General features: G+C 34.5%; 1 protein-coding gene and 1 pseudogene across 1 annotated transcript in view; both read left to right on the forward strand.

Moving 5' to 3' along the window:
- Positions 1 to 3,859, forward strand: part of LOC113106973 (phosphatidylinositol 4-phosphate 5-kinase type-1 beta-like) — a 38,822-nt gene extending 34,963 nt beyond the window's left edge. The window contains exons 14-15 of the mRNA XM_026269069.1: positions 1,563 to 1,671; positions 2,933 to 3,859. Of these exons, the coding sequence (XP_026124854.1) occupies positions 1,563 to 1,671; positions 2,933 to 2,935 (112 nt within the window). The 3' untranslated portion in view covers positions 2,936 to 3,859. The remainder of the gene's footprint in view (positions 1 to 1,562; positions 1,672 to 2,932) is intronic.
- Positions 3,860 to 4,528: 669 nt separating this feature from the next.
- LOC113106974 (protein unc-45 homolog B-like) lies at positions 4,529 to 11,739 on the forward strand (annotated as a pseudogene).
- The last annotated feature ends 1,717 nt before the right edge of the window (positions 11,740 to 13,456 follow it).

Consider the following 13,456-nt stretch of genomic DNA (forward strand, 5'->3'; position numbering starts at 1 on the left):
CCAAAGAAAGAACGTGAAATAGGTTAGGAATGACATGAGGGTTGAGTAAATATTGACAAACCAGATCAGTTCAGTTGATTAATAAATCATTCAGAGTGAATTTAAAGGGAATCGGTTAAGTTCAAAAGAATCATTCCTTCACAAATTAAAACTTATCTCATAGAGATACATACCAAGGAAAGCTAAATAATCATAATTTTTGTCATATGATTTGAGTTTCAGGTTTGTTCCTTTACTTATTTACTTATTACATTTAAAAGAGCAACAGATACTTCAAAATCCTTTTGTTTTCCATTAAAGAAAGCTTAGGAATGACAGGAGGGTTGAGTAAATGATGACAAATATTCGATTTTTGTGTGAACTATTCCTTTAACTAACCAAGTCAGTTGAATATAGCCAAACAATGCCACCGTGTGACACTTGAGCTCGATGTCTTGTATCCTGCTGTAGCGTGAGCAGCTGACCAGGTGCTTTCATGCTACACTTGTTCTGCTGCTGGATTCTTTGTGTCTGGTTTTCACTGACCTCTTCACCTTTGACTCACACCTGTTTTAAGAGGAATTCCTGTGAAAAGACCTCATAAATATTTCACCTGCTTGCTAAGGACGAATATAATAGTGGTGTTGTTTTATGACACACAATACCACGAAAAGGGGCATTCGGTGCTCCTCAGCTTGAACAATGATTACTGAGATAAAAGAGCTTGGTCTGATGCTATCTTGTTGACTTAACATAATAGGTTAAGTAAAGGTGGTTGCTAAGGCAGACTATTGCTATTGCTTAGACTTCATCTTAGGGATGTACACATTTCAAATGGTAAGTTTGATCTCGGAAAAGTTTACATTTTGCTCACCAAGGCTGCATTTATTTGATTTACAATACAGACACCAGTAATAAAAAGTGAAATATTTTTACAATTTAAAATATTGTTTTCTGTTTGAATGCATTTTAAAATGAAATTTATTTCGGTGATGCAAAGCTGAATTTTCAGCAGCATTACTCTTGTCTTCAATGACACATGAACCATCAGATATCATTCTGATTTTTTTATCATCATCTTAATATTTTTGTGGAAAATTCTAAGAAATTAAAAAAACAACTTCAAAAAAACAAGTCTTCACTGTCACTTTTGATCAATTTAATGCGTTCTTTTCGAATTAAAGTATTGATTTCTTTCAAAAAATATACCTCGCTGACCTCAGGCAGTCAAAGCGTTTGATGAAGTCCAGGGTGAGCCTGTGTTAATGAACACCCTCAGCATCTGAAAAGTGTCACATGCTCAAAGTGCTTTATGTTCATGAGGTGAACAAGGGTCTGGTTGCCATGGCAGCAATAACTCAAGAGATTATTACAGGCAATAAAAACATAAGCACATTCCAAAGTGGATCTAGATGGCCAGCACTCATCTGAAACATGTCACAGTAATGATGAGAAATTTACAGCACTCTGTACTGGTCTCCCTCACACACAGACACACACAGGCTTTGCTCAATATTCATCCGTCATGTTTTGAGGACTCTTCATTTGTCCTCTGATTCACTGCTGCTGTTGTTTCCTTTCAGATGTGCCTGCTCAACATTTACATTGGAGGACAGCGGCATCTGTCTGACATCGGAGCAAAGCACCATGGACATAGACAGAGATGACGACTCGGTGCTGGATGTCTACTTTGTGAGTTTGTGCAGGACACTTAGTCGATCTCTAAGGATCTAGGGATCTTAGTCAGGGTCATATTGAACATTTTTAAATATGAGGAACATAAGTATAATGAGTTCAATAGATTGCACTGTTTTTTGATTTATGAGTGTTTTATTGACCTAATTATCAATACCAAGGAACACTATATATCCACTGTGCTATTTAATCCCTCACAGCCTTATTTTTACTTCCATTGAATTAAATATGATGCCTACCCTGCATAAGGTGTTTGGGATCTGCAATGAAACTGTCAAAAATAATACAAATCTGTTATTATGTGGCTCTTTGGAATAGAAGATTCTAATTGGTCAGTTGCAGCATAGCAGGTAATATTCTGTATATTAACCAATAAACATTCAGGACCAATTATAATCTATTTTGTGCATATGTACAGTATATGAATATATTGTTTTTATTGAATTTATTATTGAATTAAATATTTATAAATATATACAATATAATAATGAACATGTATGTATACATTTTCTTTTTTTTAGGTTTTTTATATTAATGTTATATGTTAATTCTTAACATTATAAATGTAATGTATAAAATATTAGATATATCATGTATGAATAACAGATTTAATTCTAAGTTACTGTTTATATTATATTAAAAAGGTTTATTATTATTATTATTATTATTATAAATACAAACCTTTTACCTATAACAAATGTTATTCTTTTATTTTAATGTATAATAAAATTATAACTTGTAGTTTTGACTGACAAATCTTATCCCTGATTTTTATCAATATTTATAAATATCAGATTAAGGCTAGTCAGTCAGTTTTACAATTTATCATTTAAAAAGGTTTAATAATAAAAATAAAAGAATAACATTTGTAATATAAATAATACAATTTAGAATTTAATATGATATTATAAATATTAAAACATTTATAACATGTTAAATAAAATATCAATATTTAGACATATCAGAATATGTCTATAATGTATAAAAATGCAAAAATATATTAGGAAAGAAGTAATAAGATAAACCTTTGTAATATATTATATAAAATAAATAATAAGCATAAAATAATAATATAAAACAAAATAATCTCCTACTGTTAAAATATTATAAATGTATAAAAAACAATACTGTAATTATTTATATTACATTAAAAGCCTTTAATATACTTTTGAATGTACTGTATATTATGAAAGTAGTACTGCCACTAATAATTTACAACTTCTATAAACGTTGATCATATTGTTGCTCTCTTTTCCAGTAAGGACCAAAATGAGATGACCTCCCCATCACCTGCTTCTGCAGTCCTCCAGATCCTCATGTGCCGAGAGCGCCACCTGCTGCCAAACAAAGAAAACATTTGCCAATACAACATCAACAATCATCAGATCACAGTGCTAAACATTTCCTCTGTTTGGAGCGAATGTGGCTACAAGAGTTCAGATTCATGGACATCTGTAACCAGATGCTGATTCAGCTTTTGCAGCCCTTACATTACAGCCAGCTCTGGGCTCTGACTGAAGACAGACGTCACATCACGCCATTCATTGTTTTGGAAACATGCAATAATTACGCTCCTTTGATATGCAAAGATGGTTTATAACGGCTATCTTCTTTACCTCTTAAAGGATCTAGTCTTTAGTGATGCATTGCGTGGCGATTCAAACTCTATGGAACCGAGCTTTGTGCAATTTTCATACATTATACAAGTGTGTGTTACCGTAGTTCTCCCCACTGGAGTAATAATCCTGACGTTTTCTTTCCAAGCCAACACAGTTTCTAGGAAACAACAGATGTTCTCAGACATCTCTGTAAATGAACTGTAAATGTAGGAGTGTCTTTCACTGTGTAACGTCAGTCATGCTCAGATTTACACTGGTACATCAGCTCCTGATAATCAAGAGTGGGATTTGCATTGGCAGTGTGCATTATTTACGTGTATCCAGATGCCAGAATGATTTTATGTGCTAAAATGCATTCAGTCTTTCAAGTGGGGACGGGTGAGTTTCATACACGCATATACAATCTCTCAGAAGATCCTTTTCCTAGAGCTGTCCAAATGATTGCTTGATGTTAGATGCTAGTGCACTTCTGATTTGAAATGCCATGTCAGAACCGTCTTTTGAATATTATTGCACATTTTATTTGTTTTAAGGCCATAATTTATTAAATCATTATTATAAATGAACTTTGTGTTGGTCTGAATTTCATGTGAACCAGTATTTGGCCGTTTTGAGATTATAGCGACATGCATTGTTTGTGAATGAGTGTCCATTTTATTTTGGCAAATTTGTATGTATTTCGCTCCCGTTCAATTGTGTTATGTACAGTCTGCACTTACATTCAAATATTTCGTGTTTAGTAAGATTTTTGAATATATTTGAAAAAAAGTATTTTGTGCTCACCAAGGCTGTAATCACTTGATCAAAAATACAGAAACATCATATTATTACAATTTAAAAAAAACAGTTTTCTATTTGAATAAATTAAAAAAATTTATTAATAATGATGATGGCAAAGCTAAATTTTCAGTGGCCACTAGTCCAGTTTTCAGTGTCACATGATCCTTTAGAAATCATTTTAATATGCAGATTTGGTACTCAAGAAACAATTTTTTTTTTTTTAAATAACACGGTTTATTTAAAATAGAAATCCTTTGTAAATATTATAAATGTTTTCAATGTCACTTTTGATCAGTACAGAAAATATCGGGCATAAAGTAAAAGCTTTTTCTGTCTGTGAGGTTTGTGTTTTTAGCTCATTTTATTTTATTTTAAAACCACAAAACATTTTATATATAGGTATTAATACTAACACTTAAAAATAATATAAAATCTAATTAATTACTGTGCATAAACAACATATATATTATATAATGTAACATATATAATGTAGTGATTATAAGTAGGCTAGTAGTTGTTGCTGTAGTAGAAGTAGTGTTGACAGCACTTTTAGCATCAGTGTGTCTCTCGACCCAATATAAACATGACACAACAGTGTCACTCACCAGCACCTCCCAGAAGTCTGCAGGGTGTTTTGTTATGATTGTAACACCTTCCCCGAGTTCTACCACTATCTTCGAGAGTTCTTCCATTCTAGAAAGTACGAGTCACAGCTCCACACCTCCTCCCATCGGTCAGCTCTGGTCATTTGCTGTATTTTTTAAGAGGCTAATCCTGCTGTTTTAATGTTGTGTGCAAGTATATTGTCTGAAAGCTCAATCAAACTAAGTTGAAATGGAACACTTGAATGAATTTGACTGTATACAGGAAAGAGTTCTTTGTTAGATGGGAGAAATCGCAGATCCAGTTCTATTCAAGGAAGAGGGCAACAAGCACTTCCAGGCCAGAGAAATCGACAAAGCCATCGAGTGCTATACTAAATCCATTAAGTCCTGTAAAGACAAGAAAGCACTGGCAGTCATCTACAGGAACACATCAGTCTGTTTCCTGAAAAAGGTAAGAATCATTTATACATTACAAGCCTATATAAAACCTTAGAGCTGAGATCCAACAGAAGGTAATGATAGTTTTTCTCAAGATGCTTTTGAGTTCACATGCACATCTGAGTTTCTAAAGAGTTCCCCACAGCTGAAAACAACCTTCTCAACCGACTCCAGAGTACAGAACATGTTTGACATTCTGTTTTCAGATGAATCAGATAAGGAAAAGCAAGAAAACAACTTCCTATGCTGTTTACTGTTAGCTTAAAACAGTAAAAACACATATTCTCAGTCACATATTTCTCAGTAAACCTGAACAAAAATGCTTGTTGGGTCCACTAGGCTGCCAACAACCTGATTGTCCTGGCCAGAGAGGACGCGGGTGCAGAGGGAATATTCCAGAACAACGGTGTGCCTTTACTCGTGCAACTCATTGAGACAGGCAAACCTGAGATGATCCTGGCTGCCATCCAAACCCTGTCAGGAATGTGCACAGGCCACAGAGCAAGGGTAAGTAAAACTGCAAAAAAAAAATATATAATAATAATTTAATGATTTCATTACAAAAATAATTTTATAACCTTTTCCCCCTAAAAAAAATCCTCCATTTAAACATCCTCACAATATTGCAGTTTTCCCCTTTTTTAAAGCATAAATCATCAAATTTGATGCTTATTTTTGTGACTAAGACATATATCCCTCAATCAACATATTCTTTGAATTTATAAATTTGTTATTCATTATCAGAAAAAAATAATAATATAATATAATATAATATAATATAATATAATATAATATAATATAATATAATATAATATAATATAATATAATAATTCATGCACTTATTAAGATGCTGTATTATTTTTTATTTTTTATTTTAAATGATTGAATTTTATTTTCTTGAAAAACAAGACAAAGATACTGTTTAAAATTATTTTGGTGTTTTGTGCAATAATTAATAAAAATTAAATAATATAGATGAATAATATAATAATGGATACAATAAAGGCTACCAAACAAAAATAATTGGTAAAAATGCATTTTCTTGTTTTTGGCAGAAAAACAAACATCCTTAAATCAACATATTGTCTAAATTTAAATATTATCAATAAACATATAATATCATATAATATAATATAAAGATACTCACTTATATATATATATATATATATATTATATATATATATATAATTAAAAAAAATACTAAAATTGTTTTGCCAGTTGCAGAAACAAATGCGATGAAAGTAGTAAGCTAATAAGAAAAAAAGGCCACAAAACACCCATTTAATTGCATGGGATCTTAAAGGAACATCAGTCATCTTGGTGCCCTTCCTCTTTTCACTTTATTTGTGACCATTTGTTTAAAATATCTGTGCTAATAATATGTTTGGGTTTTAAAGACATCTGCCATCATCCACACGGTGGGAATTAGAAATCTGTGCAGCATAGATAATGAAGAGATTGTTCTGGCCACTGCAAACCTGTTCCAGTGTGTCTATGACTCCCTTTCTGGAGGAGACAAGAGAAATTACGGCAAAGAAGAGGCCCTTGTACTCGGTAAGAGAGGATATCTGAGCACATATTACTGAAGATTGTCATAATTGACCCGACTGAGTGCAATTGAGATAAATTGCAAATTGCTCTTGTCCAATGACTGGCAGACTCCAGTAAGGACTTGAAGGAAATTCTACTTGCCTTGTTGGAAATGATCGCGAGGTAGAAGGTATCTGGACACGGCCGAGACCAGGCTCTGAACCTCCTGACCAAGAATGTGCCAAGAAAAGACAAGAAAAACACGGATAACTCCAAAAGCCTTTTCACCATTGACCATGGTTTGTTATTAATCATTTTAGTTCATAGATATATCAATGTCATAATAACAGTGGATAGCTGTGCATGTGCTTTAATGTATTTGGAGTATTCTAACTGAGCAACTGTGTGTATGAGGATAATTATTTGCATAAAATGCACCCAAAGCTGTTTTTTGTTGGTTTCTTTCACTACAAAAAATTAGGATTGAATATAAACATCTATGTGTAGTTGATAATTAATGTCGCTGGTTACCATTAACAGGAGCAAGTTTGACCCCAACAACATGGGTAAAAACATCCATGCAATTAATACTCTGTCAGGCCTTCTTCAGGGGCCTTTCGATGTGGGCAACGTCCTTGCGGGTCGTCAGGGGGTTATGGAGATGATGGTGGCCCTGTGTGGATCTAAGCGAGAAGTGGATCAGTTGGTAGCAGTGGAGGCCCTCATTCACGCGTCCACCAAAACCAGCAAGACCTCCTTCTTCATCAGCAATTGAGTAACTCTGTTGAAGGACATGTACAAGAAAACTAAAAATGAGAAGATCAAGATCAGAGCCCTTGTGGTGAGCAGACATTTTACGCACTATTCAAACTGTGTTTTTTGTGTTCATTAGTTATTGAACAAGAGCAGTTGTTATATTTTTGCATATGTAACATGATACATCTAATTTATTTTCTCAGGGTCTGTGTAAACTGGGGTCCGCTGGAGGAGAGATTACAGCATGAGAGAATTTGCTGAGGGCTCCACTGAGAAACAAGCAGTGCAGAAAGTGAGCATGCCAGCTATTCTTCATCTGTAGGATTAATATGATATTTTAATATAATTTTGCATGAGCTCTGTTCAAACATAAAGTAGCATTCAAAGGTTTGGGGTCAGTGAGATTTGTATTTGGCTCTAAAAAGCAACAGTAAAGACACTTGTAATTTTCAAAAGATTTATACTTCAAATAAATGTATTTTTTTTTTTACAGTTTTAAGTGGTTGTTTTCAGCATTGATAATAATACGAAATGCTTCTAGAGCAGGAAATAAGTATATTGGTTTTTGAAGGATGTGACACTGAAGACTGGAGTAATGCTCCTGAAAATTCATTAACATACGACCACCTTCATTTACATTGTCAACAGTGGCAGTGGTTCAGCATTGCATTTCAACTAGATTTGGTTTATTCCAGGTGGCTCTGCAACCCTACACTTGATGTGCGTACAAGGAAATGGGCCGTTGAAGGTTTGGCTTACCTTACGAATGATGCTGACGTAAAAGATGATTTTGTTGAGGATGAAGCAGCCCCAAGGGCCATGTTCGAACTTGCCAAGGTGTGTGTTAAAAGATAAAAAGACTTAATTAACCTGATCAATTGTGCAGATTTTTTCAATCCATATTACTTAATAGAGATTTACATGTACAAATGGTAACACATCATTGTTCTCTTCTAGTCAAAAGATGAGACCATCCTCTATGCGGTCGCCTGCACCCTGGTCAATTGCACCAACAGCTATGACAAGAAAGAGATCATCCCTGAGATGGTGCAGCTGGCCAAGTTCTCCAAACAACACGTCCCTGGGCAGCACCCGAAGGTAACATACACAGAATCCTGTGATGTGGCAAATCGATCTTTAAAACTACAAATACTCCACGTAGTTTCTCAATTAATGTATGCTTAGTATACAAGAATTAGAATTTGTTTTAGATAAGGTCTGTGATGTCACTTCTTGAAATGCTATGCTGGACGAGTTAATATATAGCTTCATTTTAAAACATTTATCTTGTGCTTCAGGATAAGAAGGACTTCATTGAAAGGCGAGTGAAGAGGCTTTTGAAAGCTGGAGTCACATCAGCTCTCGCTGTCATGGTCAAATCAGATAATTCTATCCTGACTGATCAGACCAAAGAGATGCTAGCACGGTAAGACTCAAAAATGGGTCAAAAGTCTGTTCTGATTAGGGTTGGCAGCAAACACAGCTTGTTTTACACTGAATTACTGACTTCATCAAATAAGCATTGAAATTCAAAAGACATTTAGAAATCACATTTAATAAAAGACTATTTATTTATTGATTGATTAAACTTTTTTTATTGTAATTTATTTTGTTATTACATGCTTTGTTTTTAAATCTAGAGCCTGATGCTAAAGCTAGCATTCTAAAATCTAATATGAGCTGATGATTTTTTGCTGCTGAAGTTAATGCTCTTACTATTTTTGTCCACACAGAGTGTTTCTTGCCTTGGCAGAAAATATTAAAGATCGTGGCTCAAGGTGGAGGAAAGGTAAAAGGCCACGGACCAAACACAGCCCCAGTAGATACTTCAGTAAATCTTTTGTAATTAAAACTTTTCACTACTATGTGCTACAGGCTTTGATACCATTAGCACTCGAGGGAACTGACAAAGGAAAAATAAAGGCCAACCATGCTCTGGCAAAGATAGCAGCCATCTCCAACCCTGAAATCATCTTCCCTGGCGCGAGGGTAAGATAACCTTTTACATGTTTATCACTACAAAAGTCAGTTTGTGAGATGTTAAAAGATATGTATACATTGCACAGTAATTGCAACACAGTATCTTATTTTGCATGTTTTTTGAGCATTTACAAATCAAATACCTCATTTTCCATATATCTTTCCTTTCCAAAACAGATATATGAAGTTGTGAGACCATTGGTTTCCTTGCTAAACTCAGAACGAGATGGTCTAGAAAACTTTGAAGCTTTACTAGGTCTTACAAATCTGGCTGCCTTCAATGACAAACTTATAGTGTATATAGAAAATGTCCCATCCGTCATCTGGTGATGATCTTAAAACACTTTAGTTGATCTAAAACCCCAAAAATTACATATTAAAAGCTAATAATTTAGGAAATGCAGAATTCAGAAACAAAATAGGCAGAAAAATCCAAAAACAAAATGCATTAAGACCAAGATCAACAAGAAATGAGAACAAAATGTGCTAAAGGACTGCAGTTAGAAACTGAAACAGGAAGTGACTTCCTAGAACTTTGTGAAACTGTAGGAGGAACTGTAAGCAAGCGCACACTGCAAAGATGGAAAGCAAGATTCAAATTCAGAATCAAATTCAAAATAAAACTTTTGGATATTTTGTAAAATGCAATAAATCTGTGATTTGTTCCTTCTCTTTAACTTTTGTTTAACTGACAAATGTACAAAGAAAATATTTTTCTTTTCACTATATTATGTACTTGTCGAAAGACCTAAATTCTTTGCAATTCTGCAATGCGAAACGGGATTTGTTTGACACTTCTCTTGTGAAATTTGGCACAAGTGATGAGCCATGATCCAGCTTTGCTTGCAAAGACTGAGATGCTCCTTTTATAACCTTTTATACATGATACGTGGACATATTACCAGTTCACCTGCTTACTGTGAAATGTTTCAAATCAGTTTAACATGGATATTCTATAACCTTTTACCTTGCCTCTGTCCCAGAAACTTTTTATGTGTTGCAGCCATCAAAAACTGAAAAAACTGGCTGTTAAGATCACTAAAGTAGTATGTATCATAAACAGCAGTCAGTTCTATGTGAATCATTTGTCAAACTGTCATCTACCACTTTCCTAAGTATTGTGGTACATGTGGTCCAATCACATACTCATACCAAAGATGATGTCTGTTATTATGTTTTATTATCTACAGACTGGGCAGTGGCTTGAGATCATACAGTGATTGTGCATTCATGACAACCCTGAAATTCAGCACAGAGGTCTTGTGACAGTGTTTAATATGCTGGATGCTGATGAACAACTAGCCAAGAAGCTCAGTGAATGTGAACTGCTGGAAATCCTGACATATGGCAAAACTAGAGGACAACCCCAAGAAGCAGGATGCTATTAATGCTGCCCGCGCCTGTCTGTCTAGAGCCATGGATAGTGGACTCATCAAACCATTTTCAAATTAAACAGAGAACAATTCATTGTGACATATGATTAGAGGCGAATAGAGAACGATCTGTTTTCTGGGAAAGTGGAAAGACTGCAAACCATTTGCAATATGTTTTATTTTTCTACTGATAAGCATTGTTCTTTTTAATAGATGATATGTTTGTTTGGCTGTGGAATTTGTTATTTATTTTACATGCTCATTTAATATTTTATGTATATGCACTTGTGAAGTTTTGATTCACAGATAAAAATCTTTGATGAATGGAATCAATTTCTTCATAATGACATTACCACAATTACCCTTTTTAATTTATTTGTGCAAGTAAACCAATAAAAATATACAATTTAACAGTTGAATTAACCTTATTAAAATATTGCAAAAATAAAAACATTTTAGCCCACAATGAGCAAAAACAGCAATTTGATGCAAATGCTGACATTTATATGGCCAGAAAGTATGGCCATATTATTGATAGTATAGGGTAAAAAATTATCAAAAAGACTTCTATTTTCCTGTCCCAAACTATCTTGAGTAACAAAAGTCCCATTTGGCATTTCTGAAGGCACTGAAGTGCTGATATCAATCAAGGCCTGTAGGCCACCATGTGTTTAGATCTGGGTCTGCTAATTGTCACACCTTTTGCACAGTGGGGGGAGGTGTAGCCTGCTGATTGGTCAGTTTGAATGTCTCACATTTGGGTTTCAGTCACATGGTCAAGGAAGGGATAAAAGAAGAGTTGCTCTCTCTTACTGCTCGCTCTTTCTCTTTGCTGACTCTTTCCTTTGCTGGAGCGCTCTTTTCGGGGCCCTGCCCTCTCTACCTCCCCCTCTCTCTTTCTGTGTCAGGTAATATTTAACATGTTGGATACAATTAACTATATCTATCTATTTTGTAACCAATTCAAATGAAACCATAACAACATTTTGTTATTAAACCATTTCAATTATTAATTATGTGTTAACTAGTCTTGATTCTATATTATCTTGAAGTGCTACCTATTGCAATGCAATATAGTCACTTAATAGCAAAGTTCTCCCACATCTTTACCTATTGTAACTGTGCTTATTTCCGTCGTTGGTATAAGTGGCAGTGGGTGGTAATAGACTAGAAACGTCCAGTTTCATATACCATTGTGCTGATAACGTTTCTTTAGTCCTTTGGCAATCCTACAGCCTGAACCACTATAGGGACACCACCCTTTCAATTGCACAGTCAATCAATAGGATTTATAAGACGGTATTTCAGACTACTTTCATAAAATGCATTGTTGGGGAATTTACAGTTAAAACCCAAGGACCAGATATTTGGCAATGAAGACCAGGAGTCAGAGATGAGTTCAATTACTAATAATAATTTTACTTGAAGAAAATAGTTTGCAATTTCATCAGCAGAAGTCAGCTTCAATACTCTCGACGGAGTTCGTAGGCCGCCCCCCATACAACTCAAAATCAACCACAGTTATACCCTGACAGAGGATACTAATTGCGTCAATACATAAGTCAACAAAATTCTGATTGGTTCCAAAACCTAGATAAACTCTCCAAAGACGTATATCTGATACGCTGGACACTGGCAGTTGATCGTTTGTCCTGGGACTGTCTGAGCTTCTCCCTGTACAGACAGATACTAACACACATACACAGAGAAACTAATCTAAAATTCAAGGCTTTCTAGCATGGGCGAGTGTCTTATCATTACGGTTGGATACACACACATAATATGTGGACATTAATCTTGAGCAAAAGAAATACAGGGTAGAACAGGATTCTTTAATATCTCGTAAGCGCACATAAGGTTAAACATTTCACTCTTGCCATAACTTGATTAATAGTCAAACAAGAAATCATGTAATAATATAATTAATATCAGTATGAAGGATATGGCAACTCGGCATCCACTCCTTCAGCATATAAATATTATTCTATACCTCCGAATAATGTGTCAAATTTAAATACATAGTTTAATGACCTCTTTAGTTTTCATTCTGAAGGCAAACATATCCAGTGACTGAGAGATGTATTTCTTCAAAGCCTGTTTTATCATATTTGATACTTAAATGTTAACATAATTGTTCTAAACAATGGACATTTGTATGGAAAGATGCTTCAAGAGACCTTCCTGCAAAGCTACCGGAAAAACTATGTGAAAGTGCACCTAGGGCAAAACCCCTTTTATTTAGTTAATAGTAGTTAATTAATAAAGAAAATCTATTTATGACATTATTTTTGACAGGATCCTCATTTTACAGCATTTTTACACAAATGCCTAAAACATTTGACTGCACTGTATTTGCAGATAGGTTTCTTGAAGTATCTTGGAGACATTGCCACAGTTCTTCTGGACTGAGTCTGTCTCAGTTTGTTCTGTTTCTTCATGTCAATTCAAACAGACTGCTTGATGATGAGATCAGATCTCTGTGTGGAGCACTGGATGCTGTCAGACAAAAATCTCACTGGATTATTACAATTAACGGCAAAATGAATGTTTGGAAATATAAACTGCTATTACCTACAGACACACTAAAAACAAAAGAAAGAACTGCCTTAAAACCTTTTTTAGCTGGTGAAAATACTACTGTTCTAATATTTTTGGCCACCGCTATATTCTCTATGGAAATGTTAATTTTTCTGTCCCCAGC

Source organism: Carassius auratus, chromosome 8 (assembly GCF_003368295.1).
Source record: "Carassius auratus strain Wakin chromosome 8, ASM336829v1, whole genome shotgun sequence".
NCBI classification, from domain to species: domain Eukaryota; kingdom Metazoa; phylum Chordata; class Actinopteri; order Cypriniformes; family Cyprinidae; genus Carassius; species Carassius auratus.